The 19,906-nt window shown below is 35.8% G+C and overlaps 1 protein-coding gene across 1 annotated transcript in view; it reads left to right on the forward strand.

Annotated features, from left to right (window-relative positions):
* magi1b (membrane associated guanylate kinase, WW and PDZ domain containing 1b) overlaps positions 1 to 19,906 on the forward strand; it is a 1,153,738-nt gene that overhangs the window by 1,116,750 nt on the left and 17,082 nt on the right. The window contains 3 exon segments of the mRNA XM_048172252.1: positions 13,585 to 13,617; positions 13,619 to 13,778; positions 16,529 to 16,831. Coding sequence (XP_048028209.1) covers positions 13,585 to 13,617; positions 13,619 to 13,778; positions 16,529 to 16,831 — 496 coding nt within the window.

Raw genomic sequence — 19,906 nt, forward strand, 5'->3', positions numbered from 1 at the left:
AAAAACCTAAACCAACAGCCTATCTTCACGGCTACAGTCAACAGTCATAAAGTCACATTTTATTGGCATGATCTGGCATTTAAAGTATTTACAAAATATAGCTAAAGCAAATAGGGCTACATAACAATGAAAAAAAATAAAAAATGTAACCAATAATGATAGCCTAATGATAATAATAATAAACATTATAAAAATAAAAAATTAACAATCAGTGAATGGATTTAAAAGACTATTGGATGTGATAAAAAATATACACGGCATATTCTAATATTTATTGATAAACTTCATGCTGCTGTAGGCATCGAATGCAACATATATAACCATTTCTTAATTCTGCTTAATTAAAAATAAATATATTGTTCCACTTTATATTAGCCTTAACTACTATGCATCAAAAAATAAGCACACAACACACTTTTGCTGTAGGCGGGTAAGGTTAGGGAAACTTTGGTGGTATGGGTAGGTTTAAGGGTAGGGGTAATATATAACAGTGTAATTATGAATGTAATTACATTTCTTAATTCAGGTGTTTTTTAAAATATAAGTACGCGTACACAATTTTTTCAAATGATTAATTAAAATGTAAGTTAATTAAAAATAAAGTGGGTCCTATTATTCTAATCTTATCCATTTCTGATCATTCCAGGTTGATATGGTAGAGCAGGTTGTTTACACATTTAACTCGTGGCCATGAGAAATAGATGTCTTTCCCTCAATATAATGAAGTCGTGGCCACGAGAAAAAATATATCGTTCCCTCACCATATGATCTTGAGGCCACGACTTTACATCGCGTGGCCACGACATAAGGATGTCGTTACCTCGACAAAATGATCTCATGGCCACGACAAAACTAAGTGAACCGAACATGTCCCCTCCCGGTCACCGTATAGTAGTATAAATATGAGCAAAGAACACAGTTGGCTTCAGACTTCAACTGAAGACATTACCAGACGACTTCATTTCTTAACATACCGAATACACACAAGGACCCAGGTGAGACGCCACTTTAAAATGATACGAATAGGTAATGTTATGACAGTGTGAATAGCCACCAACAGATTATGAGGGGTTTAGATCTCAACAATATTACAAGAAGACTCAAAATGCATTAGGAACAAAAATATATTTTAAATAATCAGATGCATATGTCATTTCACCGCAGACAATGGTTAGAAATTATTTAATTGTTGCATTCAATGACGGAAGGATTTATGCCTTTTATTTGTTTTTGGATTTTTTAAACATCAGATTAGATTACATTTTAAGGAATTTTAAAAATGCGAGAACTAATGAAATAAGAAACAAGTAAAAATTATTTAAAAATGAAAAAGTAATCATTATTAAACTTCAAATGTATAAATATCCCATTGTTCATTGCTATTTACTGCAGTCATGACATCAGAGCAGAAGGTACTTGAAGCCACAGAGAATGAACTAAAAGATCTGGAAACCAGACTTACTAACAGTGAAGCTCAGATTGAGAAACTCCAAAAGGAAAACCAAGGTGAGACTAGTGTTTTTAAGACCGATGTGCTGTAATATCAAATTCAGTGAAAAACAGTTGGTGTAGCATTTACTGTGCAATTATTTCTGACATTTCCCAGCAATGTCTGATTGTAAACTGTTTCAAAGAAATGGCATGTATCACGCTGAATTAAATGTGAAATTCTGAATGAGAAAGGCTGAAATAGTATTTTCCTGTAAAACATACTCCAATAATCTTTGTTTAATATAAAAAATGTTTTAAATGTAAATGTGTTTCAAAAAGAGTTACATATAAATTGTTTGCATTGCTACGGAGACAGTTTTCAACATTTTAAGAAGGTATATGTTCTCTTCAGACAAACCAAAGGTGGCATTTTCAGCTACATTAGGATCAAAGGGTTACGTTGGACCAGTTAACACAGATACAACACTGATTTACAATAAAATCTTCACTAATGTTGGTGATGCCTATAATCAGGCCACAGGTATTGTTAATCCGCACTGCTGAAAACAGTATCAACACACTTGTATATTTCATGCCTACAGCTGTTAATGGAGATCTGTCTCACTCTTTAACAGGGATTTTCACAGCACCGGTACGAGGAGTTTATTATTTCAGTTTCTTCTACCATTGTTCAGCTAAAAATCCATCATGGTTGGCCTTGTATAGAAATGGAAAGCAAGAAGCATTAATAAAACATCACAAGAGTGAATGTTATACAGAGAATGGAGGCAATGCCTTCACGCTGCTGTTGGAGAAAGGGGATCGAGTCTATATGGTACTCCAAAAGGACACATGGATCTGGGATGGAGATGACTTTGTCACAGTGTTTAGTGGTTTTCTTATCAATGATATGTAAATAAAATACACGGGGAACAAACAGAACAGTTATGAAACATGTTACGGGTTTACAGGTTAAGGTGAAATATCAAGCTACTTAATACAGTCTTTTTTTGATGAGAATGAATCATTGAAACATCAAAACAACCAGCTTCGAATTATTTTAATATGGCTATTTACTCTTTTTGGTCAATACAACACTGTCTTTAAAGAAAGTGTTTGTTTGTTTCCATGGTTACTTGTTTGATTAATGCACTGCATCTGTTTCATTCTTTGGTTTGGTTTATAGTACTATATAGTATTGAAGGAGAGTTGAATGTGAACCCAAGTGCAGTTTTAAGCCGGGCACACATTTAACGACTATCTAAAACATTCCAAGACTGTGCTCAACATACAACGACTGTTTCCTGCGACTGAAGCCGATTTAAATACTTACACATGGAATTTGAGCACCGACTGTAATCGCAGACTGAACGCAACTGGCTCTGACTGACGCGTTTGAGCGGATCAGTCATAAGTATCAATTTACATTCATAATCAGCCTTACAATCGTTAAGTGTGTGCACGGCTTTACTGAATCCAAAAGTGAACAGATACAAAATAACACTCGACTTGAAAACAGAAACATAAAACTCAGCAACAGCAGTTAGCCAAACCTAAACATCATACAATAAAAACATGAGGGCTAAATATATTAACAGACTAATGACTAACAAGGAACACCTGTGCACAATCAAACAATAAGCCAATAAGAACACAGGGCACATGACTAGACCAACCAATGAGAACGTAACACATGGACAAGGAGAGCACATGGCAAGATAACACAAAAGGTGTGTTCGAGCTCATGCAGCGCCGCACAGACCGATCGGCGGCTGACTTGAAGCAGTGTGTGCCGGTAAGAAATGTTGTCCGACTTGAGACAGCACCGACACCATGTGACTATGACGTATGGCTTCAAAGAACCATGAGAGTGATTCGAGATCAGCCGCCTGAAGGCAGCCAGCGCAGTTTCCGAAGGCCCTGTCCCAAATGGCACACTCCGGACTTCTGGACTTCCTCAGAGTCCACACTTTGGTGACGTCATGTAGTGCAGACCTATAGGGCCCTTGGCGTGAGTCCACGAGGGCGCATTGAGAGGTATTTTTGGGACAGACTTGATCGTCACGCCGGAAATAACGGTCTGGTTGTTTTTTGACAGGAGCTGCGGGTTTGGGGAATATGCTGCTCAAACCCTAAAGCAGATGCGTTCCTCATGCCTGTGAAAGCCTTATCCCTCTCCATATGGAGCCGAATAAACTGAAAGGTCATCTCATCAGTCCCTTTATTAGATAAATATCACAAATATCTTATACAAATATTATAATATTTAGCATCGAAAAAGGTTTCTTTTCTTTTGCAAAATATTATCTCCATGTCAACTACACAGCCTGCTTTTGCTTATGCCACCTGGGCATTAGACAATATACACATGCTTATTTAAATAATGTATACAGTTGTAATAATACATAATGTTCCATTTGAAATAAGATTACAATTTTAACACATAATAAACATGTGCGTGAGTTTCAGATGAATTTACAGGTTTAAATATAAATACTAGGTTTACATATGACTCAGTAAAGCCCTGACATTCGGTTCTATTTATTTAATGAATCATAATGCGATCATATTATTCAACGTGCTATTATTATGTTTGAGATATCAACCACTGGTCGATGACCATAATGTTTGTATAAACTGTAGGTAACAACTGGTAAAATGTACACCTAGGTCATAAAAACCGTAATGATACCTACACTTAAACATTTTCTTCTCAGCCATGTCATCAATTGCTCTTCAGCGAAATCTCCTCCCATCCGTCGTCTGATTGGCATTTCACAAGGATTCCTGGGTAGTTAAAATGTATGGAGCCTGCATCTATGCGGGCTTCGCGGAAGACCACTTCAAGGGTACAAAGGGGGCGCTGCTGAGCACACTTCAGAGCATTAAAATGCTGAATGGGACGGCCTACGGACTCGCAGACTCGGCGAGCATGCACAATTTAAGTCCACGAGACCGAAAGTCCACATGAAGTGCGCCATCTGGGACAGGGCCTTAAGAGGAGCTGCACGAGCTCTGATGACGACACAGTTGTTTCACGATTGGCCGGATTCACCGCATGACAACGATCACGTGTGTTTCGTGTTTATTGTCATGCCTTCTGTTCCAGTAATGCTCAAAAATCTGTGTTTTTATAACAGTTAAAGCTCTTTTCATGGAGTTGCGATGTTATATTGTGTCATGTTTATCAAAATAAAACTGATAAAAAAAACGTAGACCCCACTACATTGGCATTTAAATAATATATGCTTCTGTTGAACTTTATTCTTGTAAAAACAGACGCTGTAAGCAGTGCATAAAGTATTGAATTAAAATGTCTCTGAAACATCAGTGTATTAGTCAAATATTGCATTTATTTCACTTCAGCTGTGATAAAGTATGCAAACGCATCACGAGCATCACTACGGGAAGCAGAAAGTGTCCGACTTCATGTCTCCGTTTTCAGCTCCTCCCCGCCTGCACACGGATACTCTCGCCGATCAGTTGCATCCGGCCGCAGCCGATGTCGAACACACCTATTAGGCTTGTTCTACTTCATGCGGTGGTGCAAAGATCGCCTGACAAAAGCAATGCATTCTGGTTAGAAAATTTGTCTGACTTTGATTGGCGTTGCAGCCGCCTTACGATCACATGTGCCATCAAAGTACAGCGAGAGCGAACCGAGACCAGCCACCTAGGTCAGGCACTGCAGTTGCTCAAAATCAGCTGATTCAGCTACAATCAATGCAAAAATCTGTCAAAATGACTTTAGTTCAGCACACTATGGAAAGCACAAAGTGTCCAACCTGACGGCCATCTCTGTACTCCTCTCCACCTGCAACTGGCAGATCTTGCCAGCCGGTGGCAGTCTAGTGTATTTCATCTCGAACAAGCGGTAACACTTTATAATAATGTTCAGTTATAAGTCACTTGTAAATTATTAGTTAATGATGAACTAATCATTTACAAAACATGATTATATGTTCATAAATGATTGATAAGTGATATGTTAACATTTTATGAATGTTTTATTAATTCAGTTATAGGTCATTTATAAATTATTAGATAATGTTCAACAAATCATTTACAAAACATGAATATACATTCATATATGATTAATAAGTGGTATACTAACATTTTATGAATGTTTTATCAATTTGGCTATAAGTCATTTATAATTTATTAGTTAATGATCAGTGATTAGTTAATGAGTATTAGTAAATTATCATTTGTAAATGATCAGTATATGATTTATTGATTAAGTTGTAAGCTGGTCTGTGTTCAAAAGCACAAACATGCAGGTATGCTAAAGCACTATTTTTAAGAAGAGTAATTTATTTGTTTTGAAGTGGATAAATATTTATAAATACCTTACAGTCAGGTGATTCCAGTGGATTATATTAAATCCTTTCACTCATCAGCACAGACTTGTGTTCTGTGTGGAGTGTGTGGCGCCTAGTGATGAAGTCATCCTCTGATCCAAATTTACCTTCCACTGAAGCTCACATCAGGTGCACAGAGTTAAACACTCCATGTGTGTCAGAGAAGACAGCAGTCTATACCCTCACCAGTCAGCACTTACACTGCAGTACACACTACAAAGTGTTCAACACCTGTTATAGATGATGTGTAAACGCATGAATAAATCATTTACAAAGCTTTCTGCATCCCCTATTCTAAAGTGTAAACTATTCTTCACTTGTAAATGTGTTACGTATCATTTGTAGACCTTTCTTACCTGTTACAAATTAGTTGTATATGCATACAAGTCATTTATAACACTTTCTGCATACCCTATTCTAAAGTGTAAACTATTCATCACTTATAAATGTGTTGCACATCATTTGTAGACCTTTCTTTCCTGTTAAAAATTATTTTTATATGTATACAAGTAATTTATAACATTTTCTGCATACCCTATTCTAAAGTGTAAACTATTCATCACTTATAAATGTGTTACATATCATTTGCAGAGCTTCTTTATAAATTATGTACAAACTGCAATTTGTAAATTTACCATTTATTTGCCATATGCAAAGTATACCTTTCAGTTACAGGATATAAAAATCTATACGAATCCCGATATTTAAATTATATATATTTTTATATAAAGATTATAATATTTTATGCAAATATATTTTACTATTATATAGATATCTTTGAGTCCCTAAACTTATACCTAAACATGACCACTTTTTAGCCACTTCACAAAAATAAAAACGCAATTTAGATATATTAACAGTGATTGTTATCTTAGTTGATATACTGTTGTATAAAAATAATAATTTTAAGCTCCCTACTCCACCCTATTACCTTAAGCATAACCATTTTGACAATATACGCAGTGTAACAGGCAGATAAATGTACGTTAGTCACAATAATTTATTTAAAACATTACAAAAAGCAGTATACAGAACAGACAAAACGACACGTGTCCTACATTACCAGCGAAATGACAGCAAATCATAATTTTGTGTGAGTAACAGAATGAAATTAAAGTGTTTAATCGCTGCAAACATTCCTCTGATCTGCATTTCCATCCTTTTAAGCGTCGCGCTGAATGTGACCATAGAATGTAACACAGCAACTCAAATGCGGCATGTCGCAAACACTCTATGGTAGTCGCAAATCACATGTTTTTTTTTTTTTTTTTTTTTTTTAATAAATTTTATTGAACAGAAAAAACACATTCCGTACAGTTACAACAATCCAGAAATTTCAAATGCTAGGGGGATATACAAAAAAAATTATAGGAATACATTAAAAAGTGTACATGCTTGCAAAATTCTAATAGCTTTTTGTTTCTTTGAGGGCAATATAGATTCAATATAATATTTCACTTCATTTTTAAATGCTATAAAACATGGTTTTTTACCTGAAAATTTACATTTATGGATATGAAATTTGGCCATTAAAATAAAAAAATTAATAAAATAAGTGCAAGTCTGTTTATCTTTGGAGTTTACAATAATGCCTAAAAGAACATCTTTCCACTGTAAAATAAAATTTCCATCAACATTTCCAACAATAAAGTCAAGTACATTTTGCCAAAAAAAAGATACATAAGGGCAGTGCCAAAATAAATGAACAGCTGTCTCCGGCTTCTGCTTGCAAAAACTACAGCTTACATCTATATCTTTTTTAAACTTAATTAAATAATGTTTAGCAGGGTATATTTTGTGGAGAAGCTTAAAAGACACTTCTTTAACCTTGTTTGTTAAGAGATACCGGTTAGGCAGAAGCCAGACTTTTTTCCAATCAACATCACTCACAAACTGATTCCAATATAGAATTACATTTGGTTTCGACACAACATCCTTCTGGAAAAGAGCTCTTATTGATCTATTATAATTATTACAAGAGAAACATATTTTACCTACAGGGGAATGATTTGGTGAGAGGCATGGAAGTTGCTGATAATTAACTCTTTTTTGTTGTTTATACAACATGCATATTCTAGAAGAAACTGCACCAAAAACAGTTGAAAAATCCTTTGGTGTTATGGGAATATTCGTTTTTTTTAAGAATTCCTCATATGTAAAAAGAAGACCCTCTGAGTTAAATAGCTGATCTACTAAAACAATATTATTGTGAAACCAATTTTCGAAGAAAATAGATTTTTGTTTATATAAGATGTCCTTATTATTCCAAATAATGTAATGGTGCGGTGAGAAGTTGTGTTTGAAAATCAGATTCCATGCAAGAAAAGCTTGACGATGAAATGCAGAGAGCTTCACTGGTATTTTGTTAATATCAAAGTTACAAACAAGAAAGAAATGTATACCGCCTAGGCTGGATAAAATATGAAAGGGAATTACATTCCAAATAGAAGTTGGATATTTAACAAAATGTCTAATCCAATTGAATTTAAATGTATTGTTTAGTGTAGTAAAGTCTAGGAAGTTGAGGCCACCATTCTCATAAGAGTTCATTAAAATATTTTTCCTTATATAATGTATTCTATTTCTCCAAACAAAATTAAACAGCATCTTATCAATCTCCTTTGATATTTTATTATCAACATGAAGAGCCATAGCTGTATAAGTTAGCCGAGATATACCTTCTGCTTTGGAGATCAAAACTCTTCCTCTTAACGATAAATCCCTTGAAAGCCATTGATTTAACTTCTTTTGAGTGTTTTGAATAATAGGATTAAAATTAGAAAAACTTCTATTCTGTTCATTCTTACTTACTATAATTCCTAGGTATTTGACTTCCGTTTTGACTGGAATGTTACAATAAGATGCCACAGAACATTCTTTAACTGCCATAAGTTCGCACTTCTTTACATTTAAATAGACACCAGATGCTTTAGAAAACTCTTCTATAACATTAATTGCGATAGGGATTTGGTTTTCATTTTGGAGAAAAAGGGTGGTATCATCTGCTAACTGCGTTATAACCAATTCTCTATTCATAATAGACATACCTTTAATCGCACTGGCTTTAACATGATTTGTAAGGAGTTGGCTTATTATCAAAAATAAATATGGAGAAGCAGGGCAACCCTGTCTAATCCCTCTAGACAAATGAAATCTACTAGAAGTGCCACCCAACAACTTAATTGAACTGTTGCAATTCTTATAAAGGGTTTTAATTGCGTTAGTAAAGAAATTTCCAAAACCAAATTTTACAAGTGACTCAAAAATAAACTGATGCTCTACAGAGTCAAAAGCCTTACAGAAATCAAGAAAAAGAATAAATCCATTGTCTACATTAAATTCTGGATAATCCAAAATATCTAATACTAATCTTATATTGTTTGTAATATGCCTGTTCCTCATGAATCCAGATTGTGTTTCTTCTATAATTGAATCTAACACAGATTTGAGTCTTTTAGCAAAAATTAGGGCAAATACTTTATAATCATTATTGAGTAAACTAATTGGACGCCAATTATCAAGAAGAAATAAGTCTTTTTTTGGTTTGGGAATTAGTGTGATTAATCCTTGAGTTAAGGTGGGAGGAAGGCACTGATTAATAATACTTTCATTAAACATTTTGAGTAAAAGAGGGGCCAAATCGTCAGCAAATAGCTTATAAAATTCTCCGGTCAAACCGTCCGTACCTGGCGATTTATTATTTTTCAGATGATTAATCGCCTTGATCACTTCCTCAGCAGAAATAGGCATATCACAAAGTTCACTTTCGTTTTTGTCAATAGTTTTCACCTCTATAGAACTCAAAAAAGCATCAGAAATAGTTGGGGAGTAATTAGAGGTATATATTTTCTTATAAAATTCACAGCAATAACTAGAGATTAGTTTATGGTCCTTTGTTACAACCCCATTCACATTTAATTTACTAATGTTACTATTAATATGGTGCCTCTCTAAATTAAAGAAGTATTGTGAATTTTGCTCGCCTTCTTCAAGCCAACGTCTCCTTGATCGAACAAATGCACCTTCAGCTTTCCTTCTATAGAATTCATCTAGTTTAATTTGTAGATCTGATAATAATATTTTTTCTTCATCTAATAAACTGTCTGGACACTTATTTGCTAATTTTGTAATTTCAACAATAATGTTAGTTTCTTCAGCTCTTTTGTATTTGGCTAAACGGCTTCCAATGTTTTCTTAAATATTTTGTGACCTCAAATTTCAGAAGTTCCCAATTTGAACAAAAAGAATTCTCCTTGTTGGCTTTACCCCAAAATTGGCTTATCAATCTAGAAATCTCTTGTTTTACCTCATCATACATCAACAATGAATTGTTGAGTTTCCAGTATGATCCATTATTGAAACAATTCGTATTAGATAACTTAATATTAATACTTATAGCTTTATGGTCTGTTAATGGAGTAGAAGTAATATCAACTACCACATCATCTTTATTGAAGTTCTCAGACATTAACCAAAAGTCTATTCTGGATTGACTGGACCCTGTTTTATTGCTCCAGGTAAATGAATTATTATGTGGAAATTTGGCTCTCCAAATATCTATGAGATTGAATTTATCCATGAAGTTTCTGAGACTATTGTTATTTATGTTTGGTCGACCTGGTGGCCATTTATCAATTGAACCATCCAATACAATATTAAAATCTCCTCCAAGTAATACAGTGGCATTTGGATATTTATTTAACCAAACAATAAAAATATTTTCTATGGATTCAAAAAGATTATTATTATCCAGATTGTGATTATATCCATATAAATTCCCCAAGATTAATATATTATCAACATATTTAATTACTTGGCAAATAAAATGCCCTGCAGGATCACATTGTGTATGTAAAACCTCTCCATTAAATCTATTCTTTAAGGTAATAACTCCAGCCGAGTGTTCAGACCCGTGAGAAAACCACACCAAATTACCCCATTGTGACGTCCAAAATTTACTCTCCTCTTTAGTAGAGTGAGCTTCTTGTACAAAACAAAAATCTGCCCTAAATTGTTTAGCAAAAAGAAAAAGAGCTTTCCTTTTAACGTTATTTCTTAACCCCCTAGCATTAAACGAAACAAGTGATAGAAATGACAAAGTAGTTAAAGAATATTAAACAAATGAAACGTCTGATCAGTGTATAAACGCTGAAATCAAAGTAGTATCAAGATCAGCACCTTTAACATCACTAAATAAACATAAGGAAAGTAATCTTTAAACACAAGATTACCAACGGTGGCTGACGAAACGTAACATGTCTCATTAAACTTCCATATTATGAAAAAACTAAACAAACAGAATTTAAATACTGTGAAACATTCCAAAGGGCAGGTCACACCCTTTCAAACCGAAGTTGCGACTCGAACTTGAGTGTAAACATAACCGTAGTTATTGGAGTTTATAGCAGCAATGGAAACATAGAAATTAACATTTTGAGAATCTTGAGAAAGTATCGAAATCAGTCCTTGGCTGCTCCTCTCACCCTGTCACCTCAGTGCCTTCAATGAATCCGCGACCTCCGACAAAGTAAGCAGATTTTCCATCATCACGGGCTTTTTTGATAAGAGGCCATAACTTTAGTCTACTGTCTCTGTCCTCCTTTGTCAGATCCTCTTTAAATTGCATGCCTTGGTTCCGAAGAAACTCGCTGCTCTTAGCCGCCTTCCAAACGGCATCTCTGAATCTCCTGGCCGTGAAGCGAATGATTGTTGCACGGGGCCTCGATTCGTTAGCGCGCTTGGTACCCAGTCGGTGAGCGACATCTATAGCATCTGGTAGTTTCGTCGCTTCATGTGGAAGCAGCTCTTGGCACACACGGATAACTTCTTCTCGCACGTTCTCTTTTATCGCCTCTGATAATCCATATAGCCGCAAGTTCCAACGCCTACCGTACCGCTCTAAATCCGTCACCCGACTCATGCACAGCCTGGTTGTCTGTTCACCCCTGTCGATCCGTTTTTCCATGTAAAGCATTTTGCTCTTCAACTCTTTTATTTCAGCGCAGGCGGTTTGGACCATCAGTTCCAGAGCATCACTTCTTGTATTGATAAGGTTAGCGAGCGTCGAGATTATTTCATCAGGATTAGAATTCCCTGTTTTCACGTTGGTGAATGTTGGCTTTTTCGCAAGTGGAGGTTTAGACGGAGTTACAGGGTATGGCGGAAAATCGTCTTCATCTTCCGTCATATGTTTGTCTCGAATCAAACCACTTTCGTAGCTATGATCGTTATTAGCAGGCACATGTGAATCACTTTTTCCGGAGTCACTGACTCTTTTTTGTGCAGATTTGGGCATGCTTTAAGTAAAAACTATCTTATAAACCAAAACGCTTATGAATTTTGCTGACAGTTACGTCTGTTACTTTCCTATTAAAAGTTTGGTGCTGAGAGCTCGAAACTTTTGACTATTCACGCCGCCATCTTGCCGGAACCCCCGGTTCACGACTCGGGTTCAGTGAACCGCAGCGCACTGCTGACGTAAGACTGCTGACGTGTTATCTGGTGCGCCAGAGTTTCGTTTACAGTCTGAGGGAGACGCACGCTGTATTCAAGCTTTTTTTTTTTTTCTTTTTTTTTAAATGGTGTGTATTCAAGCTATTTTTTAAAATGGTGCGTAAGTGTGCATGTCGCGGATGTCCTAATCGCCAAAAACAACGACGTAAAAGTGCATTACCAACGCCGACAGATGAAAGGATTCAATGGAATCAATTCAGTGGAATCAATTCAATGGAAAGGATTCCGGAAGAGAATACAATGCTGAATAAAGTCGCATTTTTTATTATTTTTGGACCAAAATCTATATAAGATGCTTCAGAAACGTCTAACTAACCCACTGATGTCACATGGACTACTTTGATGATGTTTTTATTACCTTTATGGACATGGACAGTATACTGCACATACATTTTCAATGGAGGGACTGAAAGCTCTCGGACTAACTTAAATCTAAAATATCTTAAACTGTGTTCCGAAGATGAACGGAGGTCTTACGGGTTTGGAACGACATGAGGGTGAGTCATTAATGACATAATTTTCATTTTTGGGTGAACTAACCCTTTAATTATTAATTGGCTTATTTTAGTTATAATGCCAGACATATATATATATATATATATATATATATATATATATGTTTTTTTTTTGATGCATGTGTATAAATACACTCATGCTCTTTGACAGTTTCAAAGGCACCCAACAAATGTAGACCCTTTGAAGATTTTCCAAATGTAATAGTCCAAGCATGGCCAAGTTCTTAGATTCAGTCTTCACCGCCTATGCATGGATACCCTTTCCTATGTGAAATGTGCCCAGCACATTACAAACACTCCGCTTTTGGCAAAACTTGTTCCCAGTGAAAGCATCTGCCCTGTGTGTGTAAGTTGACAAAGGCTTTGATCTGTGCAGCACAGCCTCGATCAGTCAGAAAATATCTCTCAGACCACCAGTTCTTCCCTTTAATGAGGCCACGTTACATCTTTGAACTGATGAGCCAGTTTCTCGGACTCTAGTCCTTAAAGAATGAAAAACCGAGCTGTCTGCAATACTGCTCCTTTCGGTCTGGTATAAGGGGTGTAAAAAATTCCATAGAGGTTTTGCAATTTGGAGAACATTTCACAACCATTAGACTTAAAACACGCAAGAAATCTCAGCGTTTCCATGAATTTAAAACCTTTGACACGACACTGACACAGAGTTTGAAAAGTGATAAACCTCAAGGGGTGAAGTTCAGTTTGGCCAAGACAGATTGGTTTCAAAACTCTTGTTAACACTCTTTCTGTGTCTATCTGTACAGATTTATATTGGCCACATTGTGAAATACGGAGCCTGCCGATGAAGATGGGCGTCTGCGATCAGGAGATGAGCTAATTTGTGTGGATGGAACGGCTGTTGTGGGAAAATCCCATCAGCTAGTCGTTCAACTCATGCAACAAGCCGCAAAACAGGGTCACGTCAACCTGACTGTGAGACGCAAGACTGGATATGGATGTAAGCAGGCTACAAAATATTATTATTGTTGAGAAAAATTACGGCCATAAATATTTATCACTAGCCATGAAACTGGATTTTACATTTTTATTGAAAAATATAGTTTCCCCTTATGACAACAGAATTATTTCAGCTGTTTTTCTTGCATTATTGTTGACCAACAGATCACCTGCAGAGATGATGATGATGATGATGATGATGAGATAAGACAGTGTCAGACACTGTCACAAAAACGTTAAACCACAGATATTTTGTTGCTTATATTTCCATTTTGATGGCTTAATGCAGGAAATTTACAACATGTGTGTTGAGCATGGAGAAAAAGTAAACTTTGGATTGATTTGGATCATGCATTTGAAGTTCAAACTATCATTCTTGCATTTAATATAACCATGCATTCCTTATAAAGTTACTGACTGATTGACTAACTATTTATTCATTTATTTATTTTAGTTTTTTACACTTCCGTTCAAAAGTTTGGGGTCTGTAAGATTTTTTTTTAATGTTTTTGAAAGAAGTCGCTTCTGCTCATGAAGGTTGCAATAAAACGGTAGTATTGTGAAATATTTTTACAATGTAAAAATAACTTTTCTACATGATCCTTCAAAAATCATTCTAATATGCTAATTTGCTGAAACATTTTTATTAATATCACAGCCGAAATAGAAATCCTTTGTACCATTCTTTGCTGAATAACAGTATTTGTTTCTTTTTTAGAAAAAAAAAAAACTCCTTACTGACCCCAAACCTTTCAATAACATTGTACATTTTTTTTTTAATGTATTAATAAATCAGAGTCAAAAACAAAACAAAAAACAGAAAAGAAACACCAGCTCTGCACCGAATAAAAACGTTTTTTTTTTCCAGTGTTAATTTTGTATCCTGGATTTGCTATGAAGTATTTCATGACCAGAAAAGATAATCTGTACCTGAAGTATAGCAAATTCCAGCATGTCTTTGAAGCTTTTCTGTCAGTATCATATGTCATTTATATCAGTATGTGGTGTCATTTCCAGAAGTAAGTGTTAATTGCAGCTTACATGTTGCACTCTACATCCCTTACGTAATGACCAGCATGACTAGTGGAACTGTGAATTATGCAGGATTTTGCATAAGGTTGCCTGATTATCCATTCCAATCAGATAGACTTTATTTAAATGAGAGTTCATGGCACATGATAATGAGGGTACGCCTGCTGACTCTGGCTAATTAATCTATGCAGGGCTCTGAGTCCCATATGTCAGGTTTCAGAGTATAAGTTAACCTTTTTTACTCATCTAGGATCACCTACCTGAATACAAGAGCAGGGCAAGATATTTTAAACATCCAGGGAAATTTTGCTTTTATGTAATTACATGTCCTAACTATAGAAGCTCGTTTCTGCTACGGAATATAAAATAAGATAATTGCAACTTTTTAGCTCACAGTTCTGCCTTTTTTTCTCGCAATTGCGAGTTTGTATCTCAAAATTCAGACTTTTTTTCCTTGGAATTGCAATTTTATATCTTGCAATTCAGACTTTATAATTCACAATTAGGACTGTATATCTCACGATTCTAAGAAAAAAGGCACAATTGTGAGAAATAAAGTCAGAATTCTGAGATATAAACTCGTGATTGCGAGTTATACACATTTAACCTGTTAACTGTCACCCCCACTTTTTTTTTAGACAAGAAAATGCACTATCCAAACTAATAACTTATGTAAGTGAAACAGAAAAAAAGTTATAGAAGTTTAAGTTTATAAAATGTAAAATGTAAAAATATAATAGTTTTACTCTAAAACTGCAAGGAAATCAAAGCCAAAAATCTGAACAAGTTGTGTTCCAAATTTCAGGTTGATATCTCAAAAAATGAGCTTTCAGTAAGATTTTGTCTGGGCGCAGTACCACACTTTTTCACTAGATGACAACCAAGCTCTGTTACTGACCATATAAAGGCGCCTCCATTTCCATATATGGTTTGAGTGATCTGAACCATATATTTCCATTATTTTCATACAATTTATGAAGTAGACATCCTATATAGAAGTAGTATGGGAAGTTTGGCAGAATTTGATATGAATTCAGCCTCTAATAAACATAAAAATAACATGTTTGTGGGTTATAGATCACCGCCACAATCATAAATGTATATTTCTTTTTCTATTAAAAACATTTTCAGACCTTTTTTTCTCAAAAAATTGAATGGATGTTATCTTTTGAACTCTTGGCATGAAAACAAACATGTTTCAACCAATCTTTAATGATTTTTCATGTTCATCGCTATTTCAAAATAAAGGTCTGAACATGCCTTATGAGTATGAAAATATGCTTGTTGCAAATTGATAAATTACTGCTCCTCTGTAATTTTATTTTGAAAATCAGTCACCAAATATTAACTCACAGTTTTGAGGAAAAAAGTCAGAATTGCAAGATATAAATTCGCATTTCTGAGAAAAATTATTCTCTCAATTCAGACTGTATACACGCAATTGCGCAATTTTTTAATTACGCAATTAAAAAAAAAAGTCAGAATTGCGAGATAAAAAGTCGCAATTACCTTTTGAATTATTTAATTATGTAGCAAAAACAAATTTCCATACCTAACCATCTTATGCAGTGCAGAAGCGTGTTTGGTGCATAGATCATTAAACCTTTATCTGTTGAGCTTGTTGACGAGGAGCTCCTGAATTGGTTTCTCCTTGACTTGCAGAACATAAATCTCTCAGAGTGACCTTCCTAACCCTCCCCCAACCATCTTCCTCCTCAGTGGCAAAGGTGGATGGTGAGATGCCTCCTTCTCCAGCCTCCTCTCACCACAGCAGCACACAGGCCCCGTCTCTAACCGAGGAGAAGCGCACGCCACAGGGCAGCCAGAACTCCCTTAACACGGTCAGCTCCGGGTCGGGCTCCACTAGCGGCATCGGCAGCGGAGGCGGAGGCGGCAGCAACAACACGGTGGTCCCCAATGCCATCCAACCCTACGATGTGGAGATCCAACGTGGAGAGAACGAAGGCTTCGGATTTGTTATTGTGTCGTCAGTGTCGAGGCCTGAAGCGGGAACCACTTTCGGTAAGTGTTGCGATTTCATGAATTATTTAATAATAAAACAATTAATTCAATGTATTTTTTTATTAAATATCCAGACAAAACACATTTATTGTTACAAATTAATTTTATTTAATTTTTTAAATATATATTTATATTAAATTAACAATTTTGCAGGTTTATTTATTTATTTTTGTCTGGATCTGCCTATGATTTTAGTAAAATAACAAGTGTTTATGTAGCTCAGCTGGTGGGACATGGCACTAGCGATGCCAGTGTTTTGAGTTTGATTCCCAGAAAGGACTTAAAATGTATAGCTTGAATGCACTGTACATCACTTGAGATAAAATTGTCTGCCAAATGCATAAATGGGAGCAATCACATATTTGCATATTCACTTCTTTTATATTATAAAAAGAGGAAAGGACTAAGAGATTCACATTCTTCTGGGAGCTTTTTACCTCTGAATTGGTGGTTTGGTTGTGGTTTTCACTTTTTGGTGGGTGTGGGTTCTTCGTATTCTCCTTACGCCAATCTGCATGTCCTGTGATTTTCTTATTTCGAGAGGCAGTGTGTTCGCAATGTCTGCCTGAAGTAGGGGTTGATTCGATATTCACCCTCTCTTCGTGGGCCTGTATTTCCGCTGTACTTCCCAAAGCCAGACAAGTCTCCATTACACAAGTTGGCTGTCAAGTTAGTGAAACAGCATTTAGGTTGTCCAAATCTCACCATGTAATCTCAGCAGTTGCCAGCAGCACTTGCCATCATTATTTTTTAACAATTGCAATTGATAGAGAGATCAAGTTAGTAAAAAGACAAATCAAGTATGACATCCCATGTTTAAAGACACAGATCCTTCTTCGTCATGTTCATCAGAACGCTCCCACTCTTTAAACTCACAATAGTGCCGTTGGCAGCCTTCGAATAAGTGTACACTGGATCCAGGACGCTCAGTGATTACACCACGTGGGAGTTTTGTTCAGAGTGTTATGATGGAAGAGAGGAATGACAGATCCGTGTTTGAGGGGAATAAAAGAGAGGGAGCAAGTGCTTGGCACTCTTTTACTTACTACTGATGAAACGAGTTCCTGTGCCAGAGTCACTGTGAACGAGGACCTCAGAGTAAGCAGAGTTTTAGTCATCAATATTACAATCAAACAACAAATAATCTTTATAGCAGTGTGACAAGCTGGTTGAATTTTATAGTTGTGTTAACATTCCTGCCCAAGGTTGCCATCACAGCTTTTAAATTAATCAAACATGAATGTTTCGCAAGATGAGACCACTAAAAATTGTTTGATATAAAAAATATATAAAAACAACTTTTAAAAACGATTTATCACATTAAGGGCCAGATTTACTAACAGCTTGCGCCAGCGCAAACCCTCTTTTGGCATTAAAAAACTACTGTTGGGATTTACTAAAGACACGCAGTGCAAAGTTAGCACTGAAAAGGCGTGGACTGAGTTGTTTTTGCGGCTGAACTTATTGCATATGCATTTGTTGGAATTTCCCTTTGCAGATGCAAAATTTATGGGAGGAGAGTATTTAAGTAAATCACGCAACTCGATTTACTAATGATTGTGCTAGTCAATTTACTGGTATTTGCGCCATTATTTAACACTCAAAAAAGCATGTGTTCTTTAATTTGCGTGTCAGCAGTAGATCACGCGCAAAACTTGCCACTCCCATCGGCGCATTCGTGGAATTGCACTCTCACACTAATTTGCCTCGTTCAGTATATCTAGCCCTAAAAGTTTCCAGGGGCCTGTTCACACAGAACACGTTTTTGCATTCCCTTGCATTGCTTTTCCTGTTTGGTTTTCTATGTAAATATGTGCTAGATTAACGTGTTTGACCGTTGCACTCACGTCTTAAGTCTTTTACTGCATCTCGTGCATGACACACCATTCTAAAAACGCAGTGTTCAAGTTAAAAGATCAACTTTTAAAATCACATTTTTTATTAATTCCACTGGCCAGCTTCTATCATTTTTAAGCACAAAAACGCATTCTGTGTGAACGGCTCCTTAAAGGATTAGTTCACTTCAGAATTAAAATTTCCTGATGATTTACTCACCCCCATGTCATCCAAGATGTTTATGTCTTTCTTTCTTCAGTCGAAAAGAAATTAAGGTTTTTGAGGAAAACATTCCAGGATTTTTCTCCATATAGTGAAAAAAAAAAAAAAAAAGATATACTTTTTAACCACAAATGCTCTGCAATGCACCACGTATTACGTAATCAAATTGGAAAGGTCACATGTGATGTAGGCAGAAGTACCTGATCCAGTGTCTACAAAGCGAACAAGCAAAGATTAAGTCAAACGCCCTTTACAAAAAAAGGTAAAACAACGATGTCAGATGATTTTAAAGTTGGAGGAGAAAAATAGATGGAGATTTTCAGATGATTTTAAAGTTGGAGGAGAAAAATAGATGGAGATTTTCGCTCTACCGCGGTACTTCCGCCTTCATCATGAATGACCTTTCCAACCTAATTACGTAATGTGTGGTGCATCACAGAGCAGAGCAAGATGAGCATTTGTGGTTAAAAAGTATATATATATTTATTTTTTTTGGGGGGGGGGTGAAATGACCGATTGTTTTGCTAGACCTTATTCCTTGGCTGGGAATAATGTAGAGCCCTTTGAAGCTGCATTGAAACTGCAGTTTGGACCTTCAACCCGTTGTACCCTGTTAAAGTCCACTATATGGAGAAAAATCCTGGAATGTTTTAAAATGAGCCAATCAGAAAGGTTCTTGAATGGAGGGCGTGTGGTTGAATTCAGCAAAATGGCAGAAATTAGCAAAACGGCTAAAGGCTAAACTTGAATAATCCTAATATTATGTAGTCATTTTTCATTATTCATCACACAGGCAAGAGTTAAAGCACAATGCAGTGCTCTGAGGGAATTTCAAGAGTTTACACCTTTTTTTGCATAATGAATAATTCAAAAGTAGTAGTGATTATTCACAGGATCTGAAGAGCGCTACAGAAATGATGCTCAAGGTGATCTAGCATGCATCCAAAAGTCTTTAATATCGCCAAATTCAGCAGATTCACTATGTCCGTTTTTGCATACCTTTGCTGTCCATTCAGT

The sequence above is a fragment of the Megalobrama amblycephala genome, linkage group LG21 (assembly GCF_018812025.1).
Source record: "Megalobrama amblycephala isolate DHTTF-2021 linkage group LG21, ASM1881202v1, whole genome shotgun sequence".
Lineage (NCBI taxonomy): Eukaryota > Metazoa > Chordata > Actinopteri > Cypriniformes > Xenocyprididae > Megalobrama > Megalobrama amblycephala.